The sequence below is a fragment of the Salvia hispanica genome, chromosome 1, assembly GCF_023119035.1.
Source record: "Salvia hispanica cultivar TCC Black 2014 chromosome 1, UniMelb_Shisp_WGS_1.0, whole genome shotgun sequence".
NCBI classification, from domain to species: Eukaryota; Viridiplantae; Streptophyta; class Magnoliopsida; order Lamiales; family Lamiaceae; genus Salvia; species Salvia hispanica.
Genome location: NC_062965.1, coordinates 17,643,476 through 17,660,474, shown reverse-complemented (window position 1 = coordinate 17,660,474; position 16,999 = coordinate 17,643,476). Strand labels below are relative to the sequence as shown.

The 16,999-nt window shown below is 34.5% G+C and overlaps 2 protein-coding genes and 1 long non-coding RNA gene across 12 annotated transcripts; all 3 read left to right on the top strand.

Annotated features, from left to right (window-relative positions):
• Positions 1 to 2,761: 2,761 nt before the first annotated feature.
• LOC125201519 lies at positions 2,762 to 5,880 on the top strand. 10 transcript variants are annotated; one of them, XR_007172924.1, is made up of 10 exons: positions 2,762 to 3,120; positions 3,586 to 3,603; positions 3,800 to 3,884; positions 3,988 to 4,049; positions 4,841 to 4,913; positions 5,022 to 5,064; positions 5,143 to 5,236; positions 5,304 to 5,417; positions 5,503 to 5,558; positions 5,646 to 5,880. It is a non-coding gene; the product is annotated as an uncharacterized LOC125201519 (long non-coding RNA). The 10 variants fall into 10 exon arrangements; XR_007172922.1 differs by having other exon boundaries at positions 3,789 to 3,884; XR_007172923.1 differs by having other exon boundaries at positions 3,586 to 3,696; positions 3,789 to 3,884.
• A 2,847-nt stretch (positions 5,881 to 8,727) lies between these two features.
• LOC125188800 (protein CONSERVED ONLY IN THE GREEN LINEAGE 160, chloroplastic-like) lies at positions 8,728 to 10,054 on the top strand. The gene is given in 8 exon segments (XM_048085858.1): positions 8,728 to 8,739; positions 8,846 to 8,956; positions 9,038 to 9,103; positions 9,185 to 9,245; positions 9,248 to 9,275; positions 9,388 to 9,480; positions 9,628 to 9,696; positions 9,770 to 10,054. Coding segments are annotated over 8 exon segments (582 nt in total). The 3' UTR covers positions 9,912 to 10,054.
• A 6,154-nt stretch (positions 10,055 to 16,208) lies between these two features.
• Positions 16,209 to 16,999, top strand: LOC125188781 (secreted RxLR effector protein 161-like). Its single transcript, XM_048085836.1, has 3 exons — positions 16,209 to 16,598; positions 16,685 to 16,778; positions 16,965 to 16,999. Exons 1-3 carry the CDS (start codon positions 16,209 to 16,211, stop codon positions 16,997 to 16,999), a joined length of 519 nt encoding a protein of 172 aa, XP_047941793.1.

Below are 16,999 nucleotides of genomic sequence, written 5' to 3'. Positions count from 1 at the left end.
AAAATAAGATATAACTATATTTTCTAAGGGTTAAAAATTATAAACGTGTAATGCAATTTAAATGTACGATCCAAAAAAATAAATAAAAAATTAGACAACTTTAGAAATCAACCATCACATACACATATTTCATATAATTGAATTTATAGTGTAAGAGTAGGTCTTGTGAAGAGCATTGATGTGGTGTTATGCTCTTGTGGAAGAGCATGGAATTAAAAATCAATAAAAGTGGATCTGAATATTCTTTAGAGAAAGAGGTTGGATATGGATATTATATTTTGACAAATGGAATATATAGATACTGCATACTACTATTAATATATGAGCAAACCTAAGCCACTATTAAGAATAAAATGAAATTAATTTATTCAAATCACATTATTAAATACTTCAAATACTAACGTGGAGTATAATTCAATGCATATATTAATTAGTAAATTTATAATAATATTATAAAAAATTTAGTTTTACATAATTAATAAACAAAAATATTTAGTCATATTAATAGTCATTTATAATATTCTAAATAACTAATATCAAAACAATAAAAAACGTAAATGCAGAACCTATATAGATATATACACATGCTAAAAATTATTAAAACTTACTAACTTAGTCAGTCAACAATAAATACACACCATCCACGAAGATGATTTTTTATTCTACAGATCGTAAAGATAAGACAGTTTTTCTTCTACAGAATACTGGTTTGAAGACAATTGTGTGGATGATACTCTTCTCAATGATGCCAAATAATTCCCTATGTGAATAAACTAAAAATGAAGAATAATTGTATAATTAAATTGTTTTTTTTTTTCTGAGCAAAAATTTTCTGCCCACTCTCTTGAGGGAATTACAATTAAATTGTTAGTATACGATATAATATCATTCTTCTATTGTAGATAGGATCCAAAAGAAAAAGTAACACGATAAGAAGCAAAAATATATTAAATAATCAAACTAAAAACATAAAACAACAGGAAAGGACCCTAAACCCTAACCTGTTAAGCTCATGAATTCATTTGCAATAAAATGACAAAGAAAAAAATAGTAGATGAACAATAAACAGAAAGATAGTTTAGACTTTAGAGAGAAGAAAATTAAGCGAATCTTTCAACAATAAACAGATAAATGGTTTAAAAAGAAGAAAGTTGAGCAAATCTTTTGTGAACATATACCAAAAGAGATCATTAGATCAACAATAAATAGAAAGATATTTCAGAGAAGAAAACTAATCTCTTGTGGCAATAAATTGACCTGCAATATCTGCAAAAATAAAAACATTCACCATAAGCAATAAAAACACCGAAGATTTAGAGAGTTGAAAAGAAACTAACCACCCATTAACTCCTATTAATTTTAAATAACTTCCCACTGACTTCAAATAACAATTTAATAAAAAAAAGTAGTTTTTATTTAAATAATAATATCTATTTTAAAAAGGATATTTTCCTAAATACCCCCAAAATTCTATTTATTTCCCAAAATATCTCCAAAACTCCCGATTTATATATTTATAGATTAAGACAATTATGAACCATGCCGAAATAATAACAAAATTATATAAATATAAAGTTGAATTCTATGTATGGATATTTTAATAAGGGAAGTTGAAATAAAGGACTATTGATTGTAGACTAAGAGATCTAAGTATTATACAATTAATGTTACTAGCTTTATTAAAATACTATAGAACTATATCTCGTTAACTGCACTTAAACTAGTTGAGATTAAATTTATAACACATGATCTCACTTCTAGTTTTAAATGAAATTCATATACTATTATAACTATAGGACTATGGTGGGATCGTTTTCCCAATTCGCGCAAGGTGTTAGGTATTGCCGACACGCATCCGATATCCATATTAGTATGATATTATGTGTTTATTTCCTCACACAACAATCCTATTTTTACTGTATTATATAATTATGAAGCATTTATTAGAAATCAAATTGTGCTTCCCTAATTTTAATTCAAAAGCTTATTATCTACCTTCTCTAATCCAACACCAATAATCCATAACCCATAGAACTACATTTCCACAGCCTATTCAAAAGTAGGGCTATTCAAATGTAGGGGGAGAGAACCGAAAAAAGAAGGAAAGAGGAAAACAAGAGCCGACACTCAGCTATAGCACTGCGTAGCTGTCGAGTTGTCGTTTGCTTGCTTTACCGCAGGGACTCGACAATTACGCAATGCCAATTTCTCTAACACAAAGTGTCCAGCACACCCCAAATCAAAATTATGAATCCAACGCTAAATATAAGTGACAACACTACAATAAATTTATCTTTTAAGGACGCAAAATTAAGGACGCAATCATTTGCGTTATAAATTTTTACAAATATCCAAAATTTAAGACGCAAAATATAAGCGTCCTTAAATTAGAGACGCATTAAATACATGCGTCTCTAAGTATATAAATTAGGGACGCTTTTAGTAAATGTCTCTAAATCAGGGACACTTATGTCTCTAAAAAGAAATGAATTTGAGAAATTAAATTAGGGACGCTTTTAGTAAAATGTCTCAAAGTGAGGACTATAAAAAGTGCCATTTCTCAACGGAATTAGTGACGGAAACTTGCCTTTATTTATTGGCAGATTTTAACAATAGTGACAGACATATGTCCGTCAGTAATATATTCAGATTTTATATTGTTTTATTTTATTTTTCTATTCCTCCATAGTGAGAATTGAGAAATTATATTTACAGTTAATAAATCCATTTAACACTCTATCCCCTTTTCATCTTGATTTAACCCTAATTATCACTTTTCACCACTGCCCCCCAAAACTCCCTCAGCACCCACGATCGCCCGCCCCAATCTCTCCTCCACCACCCATGACCGCCACAAAATCCAATGCCCTACGTCATCTCTCCCGTCTGGTTCCCTGTTGTGGCTTCGCTGCCTCATCCGCCGCCGCCCGCTGCCTCCGCGATCAGCGCACAGTCCTCGCCTCCGTCGATCGCCGCCTCCAGCGGCGAGTTCGAATTTCTGGTGAAACTATTGCCGACTCCACGACGGAACTCCACTGCGAGCTGCGGAGAGGCGATGTTGTCGAATTGAGCTTGGCGGTTGGTGGCGGTTTCAATTTTAGAGGAAATTGAGATTGCAAAGTGAGTGACTTTTCAGATTTTCGCTAGTTAAAGTAGAAATCTGCAAATCTATACTTTAAGATTTATGAATTTATTTACAGATCTGCACATTTAAATTTTTAAAATGTTTTACTGAGATTTCTTCAACAGATTCTCACGAATATGTATTTATATTTTGTTAGAAGCATTGCTTTGGTGGAAACTTGTAAATACCTAGATTTTAATTTTGATAAACATGATTAATCATAATTGGGCTATTTGGCTGTCGAAAGTTATGGTGAAGATTCAATGCATGATAGTTTGAATATGATACACTACTATATTGCTTTGACTACCTTTTTTCAGTTTTGTTGATTAAAATGGATGTAATATGCTTTGAAATCCAAATAATGGTACTGTCAATTCCTCACAAAGTTTATATGATTTCATAGTATTAATTTATAGTATCTTATAACTTTTTTTTTTTGAAATCTTCATGCAGAGTAGTTTGCAGGAAGCTTGAAGGTATTTCCTATTTATTTCTGTTTCTGTATGTAATAGCAAAATCTACCAATGAGAAGAAAGCTTCATGCAGAATAGTTTGCAGAAAGCTTGAAGGTTTCTGTTTCTGTTTCTGTTTCTGTTTCTGTATGTGATAGTAAAAGCACAACATTGTGGCATTTTGTTTGCTAACTCTTGATTTCTTTTAGGAAAATTTTAGGCTCTGAAAATTTTAAAGAATCAGTTGTATTTAGCAGCTGAATCAAGAAGAAATGATTATTGCAAAGGCATAGCATAAATACAAGGTATGTGAATTTGTAAATGAATAGTTATATAATATACCTAGTCGTGCATATCTATATAGTATATCGATTTTGTTACGTCATTTTGATCGGTTGCTGGTTTCAGAATTTTATCGTGCATAGTATGGAACTAGGAGCTCCGCCTCCTGGACCTCCCTCGGATATTTAGTAAGCCAATTTTATTTCATTTTGTTGTTTTGTTTATGTTCATTCAATCTTTTCCAATTGCATAGCCTAATCCCTTCAAATGAACACAAAAACTTTAGCTAAGAAGGTACTCCTGTTTCTTGTATTCTCTACTCTATTATATTATTATTTCCGAATCCATCATTCCATCTGGAATTAGTAAGAAATACTTATGTATGACATTTATGGTGCCTCGATAACTAAATAACCCTATGTAATTGTCGTTTCAGGCTTTTGTATGTGTATTTCTTTCAAATTACTCTATGGATACTTTTGACAAATTAGGTTTTAACTCATTAACAACTCTTGCTTGGGAAATATACCATTTCAAGAGTTACATTTGAGAACTATCGAATAGTACCTTTTGATTGTCGTTCTGAGAATTGAGTTATTGACTAGTGAAATTGGATTCATGTTGATTTCTCAGTCACTATTGAACAATTTGAAATTTGTTGTCCTCAACTACAGTGCAGATGCATGTTAAGAAACCATGTTGTTTAAGAATTTCATTCATGGAATGTCGATTGAGATCATTGTGAAATTCATGAATAACTCTTTTCTTACTTTTCACATTTATAAGGTTCATCATTTATCTTCATGAAATCCCTTGTTACAAATTTATATGCATAAAATTTTTTCTTGAATCTCTCTTTTTTAGGACATTGCAGGTACATCCATAAGTTCTGATCCGCACACTTATGCATATTCTTATTAATGTATGAAACATGGTTACTCACAAGATATTTTGCTGATGTTTCTCAATATTTTTGTAGGCAATCTAAAATTGCACAATAATTGTGTAAGCAGATGACCTCAAGTTAGATGTTTCTGTCCATGACTGAAGAGGTAAATTATAGCGCATATACATCACATATAGCTAATCTTGAAAGTTACATGTAAAAATTGAGGATTGTTTTGGCTGATTTCTGAATATGTGGATGGGATATTTTGCAGTTTGATATGAGTGATGTTCTCATCGGGGGTAAACAGAGTAGTGGTATGTCACACCACATTTTTCACCACTTTTTATAGATTTGATAAAAAATGTGAGATACCTGTTGTGTGCATTTTGTAGACTATTGCACCTAAGGATGTTCATCGTTTCCAGATTCTGGGACTTCTCTTATAGCCAGTCCAACGATATTTGCTATTCTTTAGTAATCAGACTAGTAAGGTGTTTGACTAAAGCTATTTAAAGATGTTTGTAGATTTATGTTAATGGATCATTTGTTGTAGACTGAGATAGCCATGATCAACCATGCCATAGAAGTATCTGGAGTGGTAAATCAAGAATGCAAGTTTGTGGTTCAAAAATATGGCTCATCTATTATGGATATTCTCTTGAAAGAGGTAACTTTTCTTGTTTTTGATGCTCTACATTTGTTCCTAATTTTTGATGTTGCTCTCACTGAAACATGGTTAGGAATGTCTACAGTTGCAACCAGATAATATATGTGGCCAACTCGGGGTGCGCAGAGCCCATGGAGCAAGGTTAGTGCTCGTCTTCATAGATAGTTGAGCTTAGATAAATTAAATATATGATAATTGAGGTTTGTGTGGATGGATATCTGATTTCAGATTTATGCACAAGCTTTGCTCAATGATAATTGGAAGTATTGAAGAGAGAGAGAAAAGGTAGAGATTTTATCAATCAAAGAAGCTCCTACTGTCCTTCCAATCTCGATTTACTATTTTTGAAGCTGTAATTTATTTATTGCGGGGGTAAATAGTGTTTTAACTTAATCAAATATTGTATTGGTGAATGTTTTCTTAATTATTGATCAATAAATTTATAAATTAGAAAATAAAATTTGAGGTGTTTTTTTTTTGAAATATGGATTAATATTAGCGACGGATTTTTCCGCCAGTAACAAAATTTGTGGTTTACTATCAAACCTTTACGACGATGCAATCTGTCAGGAATCTGTCATTAATCTCTACCTGGTAGATTTTACTGACGGATATTTCCGTCACTGATTGCCGTTTTTTTTTAGTGTACACTATTTAAAAGTGTCTCCAAATACAAGTAAAAGCGTCCCAAATATATTGGAGACGCATGTTAAAAGCGTCCCAAAAATTAAATCACCGACGCTAGCTAAAAGCGTCGTAAATTGGATTAGGCACGCTCCCAGTAAGGACACTTTTTAAAGCGTCGGTGATGTATTTAGTAACACAAAAAAATGTCCTTAATTAAGCGAAAAAGCGTCCTTAGAGCTCTATTTTCTTGTAGTGCAATAATCTAGTAGTCAGACAAAAGATCAGAACATAACTACAAAACATAGAATCTTGTTTGATAAAAGACAACAAAACCAATCCAAACATTTGAAAATACCTTTACATTTTACAATTTTCATGCAAGGATAAAATGAGTACAACCGTCAAAGTTTGTTGTTAAGGAAATTCGGACGTTGCTCAAACACAAATCTTTGCTTCATCTTCTTCTGCAACCACTTTGCAGCAAGAGAAAGACACACAACGCAAACAATTTCCAAACCTGTTGGGAAGTTTAAATTTACAATTTACAGTGTGAAGAGGTAGATGAAAACATATGTAATAACATGACTAGAACAAGAGATGATGTCTTAAACAAATTTTAAATATATTTTTTGATACGAAAATCCTAGTCCTAACGCAAGACTATATATATCCACACTCTCTACAATCATATATAACAATCAAAGAATAGGAGGTTGTTGGTGAAATGAATCTTACCGGTGGGAATTTGAAGAATGTTGACATCAACTTGGAGAAAATTAATGGGCACACACTCCTTCACCTCCTCACCCTTCAGAAGCAACTCAAACACAAACACAATGAACTATATAAAACACGAAAAAGATTGTGACAAAGTATCGTTAGATTAATCATTTTGGGATGAAGTGTGTGCAACATAACTTTGTAAGTTGATCTACTAAATAAAACTAGCTCCAAACTAGTAGTGGCAATTAAATTGAAACAATGCAAGTTCATATTTTTTATGAGAATCAGAATTCTTGCAATAATCTTGGGCCATTCAGAAATAATCATCCCTTAGATAACAGAAGTTAACGAAAAAGCAAATCACATTAAAATATAGTAAATCACATTAAAATATAGTATTAAAAAAATCTAGTAGTTCACCACTACCTATAAGTTAATTTTTCATTAATAATATCGATATACTTTATTAACTTATAATTAAATTATGGCATTATAAGAAAACAATTTTGCACCTAAAAATTATAAACGTTTTAGCTATAATAAATTTACTAGATTATTTAAACAAACACTTAAACAACATTTTAATTGGAATTTTTCCAATCAGAACACAAAAAATCTGCATAGTTATTTCTTCATAATCATAACCCTAAAGATCATTTCCAGCTAAATGGTCCCAACTCCCGAGCCCTATTTGGACTAAGAACTTACATCCAAAATTAGTATTCAAAAGTAGCATCTACCAGAAACCATAGAGCCAGAGCCAGAGCCAGAGCCAGAGCCAGACTAACTACTACGTATATATGCATAGAAATGCATATCATTAAATTTTTCACAAGAAAAAAGGGAAAAAAAATCGCAAATTATCATCACGCCAGATTTTTATCACATGTTTTCTGTGATAATATTATCATAAATTGGATGTGAAAGGTGGGAAAAGAGCCGAGAAAAATTATCTACCTAACAAAATATGTGAAAAGAGTGAAGAATATATATCATACACTAATTTCTATTAAAGAGAGCACACCTATAATATTAACAAAAAATACAGATACAAGTAAATACTGACCTGGACATCCCCTATATAATAGAATAGATAATATTAGTGATATGCAGTTTCTAATACTACTATAAAACATGATATATATAAAACTAAAGTCTAAAATTGGTGTCATAACTTTGCTCACAAAAACTTTTTTGGTTCTAATTTGATCCTTAACTATGTGTTGGTTCATATTTAACAGTTCCGGAACAAAATTAATAGTCAACCATGTTTCAAAGTCCAAAACTGATCTGGTTCCTTTGCCCAAAAACCATATTTTGTCCTACACTTAGCTTCTGGTCCTAGCTAGATATGTGTTTTAGTCAATAATTAACTATTTTATCATAAATAAACTGTCAAAACTCATTGTCCAGAACCAAAAGCTAACACACCTTAATGTGTAGGACTGAAAAAACATAAATTTTCTATGCAAATTGTGACAAAATCATTCAACATGTATTATATGTATAATCTCCTTTTGAGGAACCATTTGGGATTAAGTATGCAACTTATCTATATATTCAATTTTGTCCAATAATTGCAAAAGAAATTCAACCGCGAGACGTTTTAAACCCAACAGGATGTTATTTTTTTGCAATTACCATTAGGATGAGACATTATTATTAAAATCCTAAAATAATGAGAGAATTGGATATTTACATTGAAAAGACCGGCTCCAACCTAGTAGTACCGAAATCAAAACAACACAATATCATATTTTCTGTGAGACAATGAATGAGTAAGCTTTTAGAAGAGAGAATTTCTGAAAATTAGAAATTTGACAAAGGCGTAATCTATACAATATATAAAAGGAGAGTTTTGGGAGGTTTTGAATAATCATTTTATGCTAAAGGATGTAAATGCAATTAATATAAAATTTAGAAATTAACTCTAATAAATACTATATAATCCTAATATAAAATGGTGAGGGAGGTTACGTGAGTGAGTGGCACCACTAAACCACTATCTTGCTCCCACTTTCAACCCATACTTCATCACCCCAAACATTCTGATTCCAACTCATTGAAATGATATTCAGACTGTTAGGACTGCCGGTAGGAAATGGAGACATGCTCCAACACGTCGTGAGCTAGACAAGTGGGATAGAGCTGCCAAGGCTGCAAGCGGAGGCAGCGTATGTCATATACAAGTTCTTTTACATATGCTTATACGCGTAAAAGTATGTGCTTTCGATAGATATGTGACACGTATTCCTTTTCTTTGCATACAGGAATCAAGGCGCGCAAGAGGGGATCCCGTAGTTTTGGCTGCTCAGTCGAGGGAACAGTATTATAAGGTTCTTATCTATAAAATAAACGATGCTCTTCCATATCCTTCGTTTCCAGCACTTCGAATTTTGCGAATCTTTTTTCTTCAGTTGAAAAACAAATTGCAAGTGCTTGCGGTGGGAATAGGTGGCGTTGGCTTGGTTTCAGCCTATTCACATATTCTCCAGAAATTGCAGCAGGGTAGCTAAAACGTTGTCGTGTATGCGTTTCATAAAGTCTTCTTTAATATCCTATTGCCATGTTTTATTCTCTCACATCTATTTTACGATTCTTGCACTACAAACTATTTCAGCTATGGTGCTGGCTGGCTTGGTTCTTTGGTATACATGCGAATGCTCGGTAATAGTATTGATTCGATGGCCGATGGGGCAAGAGGGGTTATCAAGTATGTTTTCGGTCCTTTTTCTTGAGCATTATAAGTTCTTAGATGGTTTGGTGGCCTAATTATAATGTGTATGTTGAGTTGCTACCATTGGTCATTGCTCGTGCATTTGCCGCTACTTGATCTTCAATCGGAACTTTGTCGTTGCAGGGGAGCAATGGCGCAGCCAAGGCTGTTGGTTCCCGTAGTCTTGGTGATGGTATTCAATCGATGGAATGGGTAAGGCCTTTTTACTCCCCGGCTCCGTCGCTTCACCCAACTTTTAGCGTATCTCATATTGTTTCGTCCACAGGATTTTAGTGCCCGAGTACTATGGATTCATGCCCCTTGATTTGATCCCGATGCTGGTCGGATTCTTCACGTACAAGATCGCCACTTTTATGCAGGCGATAGAGGAGGCGGTGAACGTCGCTGCCGGAAAATCCGAAGCTTGATTCAACCTATATGTAGATAGTGATGAGAATTCTTGAGCACGGGAATTGGGATATAATCTGTAGTTCCCTACATTATTGTAAATGAAATGATATTGTAAAATTTGTTGCAAAAGTAATGCTACATCTTTCTTATATTTCACATAGATATTGACTTAGAAAATTAAAAAGATTTGTACAAATTATAAAACCGTATGTCTTAGGAGTACTAAAATGGTAGTTATGCCTATATATATATACTATAATGCCATCTTATTGATTTTTTTAAAGAGAAAAGATAAATGTACATAAGTTGTACATAAGTTGTACATCTTTAATTTTTAAATTTAAGTGAATTTAATTAAAAATTAGTTTTGTTATTTATTGTATTATAGCAATAAGAAAGAAGTGATATAGAAATTTTATGGCGAATTATAACATAATTTCAAGCTCGATTTGAATTAATTATACAATATTTAGTAAGAAAATAACTTTTTGCTTAAATATACAAATATATAAGTAAAATTTTTAATTTTTTTCGAAGTGTTGCAAAATGATTAGAATGAAATCTATTTTAAATCAACTAATGTTTATATAACGATTTTTAATGTAAAATGTTAAAAAAAGTTCGGTTATGTACGTATTATATATCAATATTCATACAACATTGTATTTATTTTTAATATTATATGATTTATTGGTATTTTTTTCTTTTTAGTTATATTTTTGGTTTCTTTCCGTTCATTTTTATCCATTACTATGTTTTCTTTTTTAGATTGATGTTACCACCATTTTTTTCTTTTTATTTTTAATAATGATGAGCAATTATCCATTGTGTTTAATTCTTTATTTTGATAGATTTTTATCTTACTATTTCATGATTTAATGTTTAAACATTATATTACTATGTGATTTGTTTCAAATTTATTATGCTTCAATGTTGATTTGTATAGATTTTTTATTCTCATATAACTAAAATTGTTACTCATATTACTCATTGATAATATTGATTCTAATTTTGTTTAATAATTTAATATTAAAAATTAATATATTAAAAATATATTAATCTATGCATAGCTATACACAGGCGTGATACTAGTTAATTACCAGCTTTTGGATTTGAGGCATTAGTCGTAATTCTGGGGGTAGATCGTTTACAAAAATGTACATATGTAATTTTTCCTATAAATTAATGAAGTGGAGGTAATATGGAGGTGAGGAGGAAATAGACATGCAACCGTTTATAAATGGGATATTGGTTCTTGAAATCACAAACTTTGACCGAATTTTGGTATTTCCAAGTTCTTTAAAATTGGTCTTAAGTAGGTCAATCACTATATCCAACTAACTAATGTGCATTTTTTATCCTAAATACAATAAACTTAAAAAGTGGTCAAAAATATCATAAATGTTTCACGGTCGCCAACGTAGAATAAGTTGTGATATTTAAGACCAATATTAATGTTCGTAGGAAATAACAAAATTTAGCAAAAGTTCATGGTTTAAGGTACCAACATGCCTTTATAAAATAAAAACCAAGAAAAGACATTCAAACTCACAGATGCGGCGTCCATCAAGGATGTAGGGGATATGGGAAATGTTGGGCCATTGAGAATCAGCTGCATCACTTGCTTCTTCAATACATATTTCTGGGCATCCCTCAATACTTAAGGTGTCTAATTCAGTGAGGCGCCGCATTGCATCCGCAGAGGGTAGACGCTTTAACTTCTTACAATTATGTATATCCAACTTCCTTAGAGATGAGAGGTTCCCCAACCATTCAGGTAACTCATAAATTCCAAAATTCTCCAATTTTAAATAAGAAAGAGTAGTGAGATGTTGAATAGTGTTGAATTAATGTGGCCTTTATTCTTTGGGCTTGGTTTATTTGTGTCTGGGCTGATATTCTTATTGGACTTAGCCCAGAAGCCCAATCTCTTAGTAAGGGCAGCTGGATGGCTGCCACGTGTCTCTTCCACCCGGATTGAGTCTGCTGGCCGTTGGATTGAGGGTTTGTGTGTTATGTGAGAGGAGAGCCGTGTGTTTCCTATCACTCTCATTCTTTACACTCTCTCTCTTAGAAACTCTCTGCCTTCTCTCTTCGATCTGCGATTGCATTTGCCTGTTGATTCTTTGAGAATCTTCACCATTCTTGTGTGGATATTCAAGTGTGGTGGTGTTTGAAGGCAACTGTTTCGGTTGCTTGTTGTGTGAGAACTAGGGTTTCTGTTCTGAGGCGTTCCTAGTGACTTAATCCGGTGGAAAGGAGTGGTGTGGTGAAGGTATCAACGCTGTGAGGGTAGACTCCAGTTGATTCATCGTTGCTCCCTTGGATTTGATTTCTAGTAGAATAGATCTGGCTATGTGGCGGGCTCTGAGCCATACTTTGTGATCTATTCTTGTTTAGTTTCTCTTTTTGTGTGATTTACTTGTATTTGATCCGAAAGGATCTTGTGTTGTAAATCTAACACGTTTCTTGAGTGTGCAGGTACTCCAAGAAGTCAAGGTTCCTCAAGAACCCTAGATAGTTCTTGTTACTGTAATTGTAATAGTAGTGAGGACTCCTTTGTTGTAACTTGTACCCATATCAGTCGCGTGGTTGGAGTTTGACTGAGCTCCCTTAATGAAGAACAAAGAGGTCTTGGTAATTAGTGAATCCGACCCTAATCTGATCCCTACAGTGGTATCAGAGCCACGGGGGGATTAGGGCGGCACGCCAAGTCGCATAAGGAGGTGGGCAAGTGGAATCCTCCTTCGAGTGAGGGTTCGCTTTGGTAAATTGGCTTTATCTCCTGGTTTCTTTATTTTTTCTGTTTAGTGCCACTATAGGCTTGGGATCTTGTTTTCTGGTAGATAGTCTCTGGCAAAGACTTAGGTCTTTCTGTGCTTTCTGTGTTTTTTCTGTGTTGCTTCCGCTGGTTCTTGTGCTCTGTGATCTTGTGATCTCATTTTACTTGATCACCAAGCACCTATACTGCCCAAGTGACCCCCTGTGCCCTCCACAAGTGAGTGATTGCGAGCTGGGATAGCCTTGGCCAGTGTTGCTCGTGACAGTCAAGGATTTGAGGTCCTTTCTGTTGTGTGAAAGCTGTGTACCTGTTCCTGTGTTTGCTGGTGGATGTCTGTGTGTTCTCAGGTGTGTAAGTTTGTGTGTTTTAGCCTTGCCTCCTGTGTTTTTGCAAAACTTGTTGTAAAAAATGTCTCAACCTGTGAGTTTGGTTCCTTATAATGGTAAAAATGATTTTGCTATTTGGAAATAGAAAATGAAGTGTGTTTTAATTCAACAAAAAGTTTTCAAAGTTGTTGATGACTCCTTACCTGAGGATACTGCTCAGGATAGGAAAGATGAAATGAATGAGTTGGCTAGGGCCACTATTGTGTTAAATTTGTCTGATTCTGTGATTAGAAAAGTTGATCATGTTGAATCTGCTTCTGAAATGTGGAAATTGCTTGATACTTTGTTTACTGAAACCTCTATGTCCTCAAGGATGTATTTGCTTGAAAAATTGTTTAAGTTTAAGCTTGATCTTACTAAGGACATAGATGATAATGTTGATAGGTTTCAGAAGCTTGTTCAGGATATTAAAAGATCTGGTGACACCACAATAGATGCTTACACTAGTATTGCCCTAATGAATGCCATTCCTGACTCTTATAGTGATGTTAAAGCTGCCATTAAGTATGGCAGAGACTCTGCTCCTCTAGATTTAATTGTTAGCTCCCTAAAATCTAAGGAACTTGAACTTAGGGAAAGAGCTGCTGATAAGAATGCCTATAACAAAGTTCTTAATGTTAGAGGTAGGTCTAAAACTAGAGGGGGAAATGAATCAGGTAGTGGCTCTAACTCAGGTAATAATGGCAAGAAAAAGTATAGATCTAGGTCCAGAAGTAAGGATCCTAAGACCTATAGGAAGTGTTTTAACTGTGGGGATGTTGGGCACTATAAAAAGGAGTGCACTAAACCTAAAAAGAATAAATTCCAGAATAATAATTCCCAGGTTGAACCTCTTGTCAATGTGGCTACCTATGATAACATGAATGATTCTGTGTTCATGGTGCATGATCTGCCTCTTGTGAATGCTTCCCCTGCTTGCCCCTTTACTACTAATGAATGGTTATGTGACTCTGGGTGTACTTATCATGTGAGTCCTTTCAAGGAAGTGTTTTCTGAGCTAAAACCTGTAACTAAAACTTTTGTGTCAATGGCTGATGACAAGAAATGTGAAATTCTTGGTATTGGCACTGTGTGTTTGAAGTTTGAAAATGGTTATGTGCTTAACTTGAAGGATGTGAGATATGTTCCAGATCTGTGTTATAACCTTATGTCTTGTACTGCTCTTGAAAATGAGGGTCTGGGGGGAAAGTGGGGAGAAGGCTGCATGAAAATCTGCAAAGGATCTATGTGTCTGTTCAAAGCTAACAAAAAATGTGGTTTATATGTCTGTACTGCTGTGCCTCTTTCATGTGAAAAAGCTTATGCCAATGTTGTTAAAAATGATAGAACCATGTTGTGGCACAATAGGCTTGGTCACATGAGTGCTAAAGGTCTAAGTATTCTGAAAAAGCATGCCATCCTGTCTGATAATGATGTCCAAAGTGAGTTGCCCTTTTGTGATTCTTGTGTGCTGGGTAAACAGCATAGGGTTTCATTCCCTACTACTCCTGCACCTGCTAATGTGAGTAAATGCATTCTGGAATACTTGCATATGGATGTTTGGGGTCCTGCTTCTGTGTCTTCTCACTCTGGTTGTGTATACTTCTTATCTGTGATTGATGATTTTTCAAGAAAAGTTTGGTGTTTTTTGATGAGACACAAGTCTGATGTCTTTGAAAAGCTTAAAACTTGGAAAATCTTGATAGAAACTCAAACTGGTAAGAAAATTAAGGCTATTAGAACTGATAATGGTCTGGAGTTCTGCAATAATCAGATGGATGACTTATGTGATGGTTTTGGAATTAAAAGACATAAAACTGTGCCATATACTCCCCAGCAAAATGGGGTTGCTGAAAGAATGAATAGGACTCTTCTTGAAAAAGTAAGATGCATGCTATCTAAGTCTGGTTTGTCTAAAAAATTTTGGGGTGAGGCTTTATTAACTGCTACTTATTTGGTGAATAGGTCTCCTTCTGTGCCTTTGGTTGGTCAGTGTCCTGAATATGTGTTCTATGGAAAACCTCTTAATTTTTCTCACCTAAGGGTCTTTGGCTGCTCTGCTTTTGTGCATCACAAGTCTGATAAACTTGAGCCTAGGTCTAGGAAAGGTGTTTTCCTAGGGTACCCTGAGGGTGTTAAAGGTTATAGGGTCTGGCTTAGGGATGAACCTGGGTTTAAGGTCATCATAAGCAGAGATGTAGTCTTCAATGAAGATGAATTCCCCTGCCTAAGATTGACAAGTACCCCAGATCCCATAGATGTGGACAATGAGCCTCTTAGTGAGGTGGAGTCCACAGACTCACTCACTGCTGTGGAGCCTCTCAATGATGCTTCAAGTGAGGTGGAGCAGTCCTTCTGGAACACCTATCCAGCCTATATGCCTGATGAGACACCTAATGAAGGACACCCAAATGATGTTCAAAATGATGTGACTGCTCAAAATGTTTGTGACAATCTGCCTGATATGCATGATAGTCCTGCTAGAAATTTTCCTCCTGCCCCTGTTCAAAATGTGATTAATAACCCTGCTGGTATTCAGAATGCCATTGAAGTTTCTAACTTCATGAAACAACCTGAAGGCTTTGTTGACCCCAAATTTCCTAATCATGTGTGTTTATTGAAGAAGGCCCTATATGGTTTGAAGCAATCTCCCAGGCAGTGGAACATCAAGTTCAATAATTGTATGCATAAGTTAGGCTTTGTTAGAAGTACCTTTGATGCATGCTTGTATATTAAAGATCTTGATTCTGTTCCTGTGTTTCTGTTGTTATATGTGGATGATATGCTCATTATGGGTCCATGTTTGAAAACTATTAAGGCTGTGCAATCTTCTCTGAGTGATAACTTTGACATGAAAGACTTAGGGGATGCTCAGAAAATTCTTGGCATATGCATTGTGAGAGATGGGAAACAGTGTTCTCTTGTTCTGCATCAGGAACCTTATGTGTATAAAGTGTTGAAGAAATTTAACATGTTTGATGCTAAGCCTGCTTCTGTTCCCCTTGCTGCTCATTTTATGTTGAGTAAAGATATGTGCCCTAAGTCTCAGCTTGATATTGATGCCATGAAGAAAGTCCCTTATGCTAATGCTATTGGATCAGTGATGTACTTGATGGTCAGCACTAGGCCCTGATATTGCCTATGCTGTGTCTTGCCTTAGTAGATATATGGCAAATCCTGGTTCTGTTCATTGGGAGGCTTTGAAGTGGCTTCTAAGATATCTTAAGCACACTGCCAAGTATGGGCTGTGTTACTCTAAATGTGATGATGGTGTTTTACTAACTAGTTTTGTGGATTCCAACTATGCTAATGACAGAGATAAGAGGAAGTCAACTACCTCCTATGTGTTCACTGTTTGCAGGTCATGTGTTAGTTGGAAATCACAGCTGCAACATATTGTGGCCTTGTCTACTACTGAGTCAGAATATATTGCTATCACTGAGGCAATGAAAGAAGCTGTTTGGTTAAAGGGAGTTCTCTCTGAACTTAAGTTTGTGAATGAAACTCCTACTGTGTTTTCTGATTCTCAATCTGCTATTCAGTTGTGTAAAAACCCTGTTTTCATGATAGGACAAAACATATTGATGTGAGATTTCATTACATTAGAGATATTGTTGAAAAAGGTGAAATTTTTCTTCAAAAGGTGCACACTGACAAAAACCCTGCTGATATGGGGACTAAATGCTTGCCTGTTGATAAATTGCTCACTTGCATTAGGATTTTGCATTTTGATTGTGGTTAGCATGTGCATGTCCCGGGGGTAAGTCCTAGGTGACTCTGTGAGCCTTGGCTCTTTGAGATCACTAGGCATGAAAGACCTACAAGACTAGTTGATTTACCAGTAGGTGATCTTCTTGTAATCTTGTTAGGCAATGCTTTGGTTATTTCCTTGACTAATGAGCATTAATGCTCTCTGGTGTCAGGATCTAACCTTGTGGGCTATGATGAAAATGCCTAA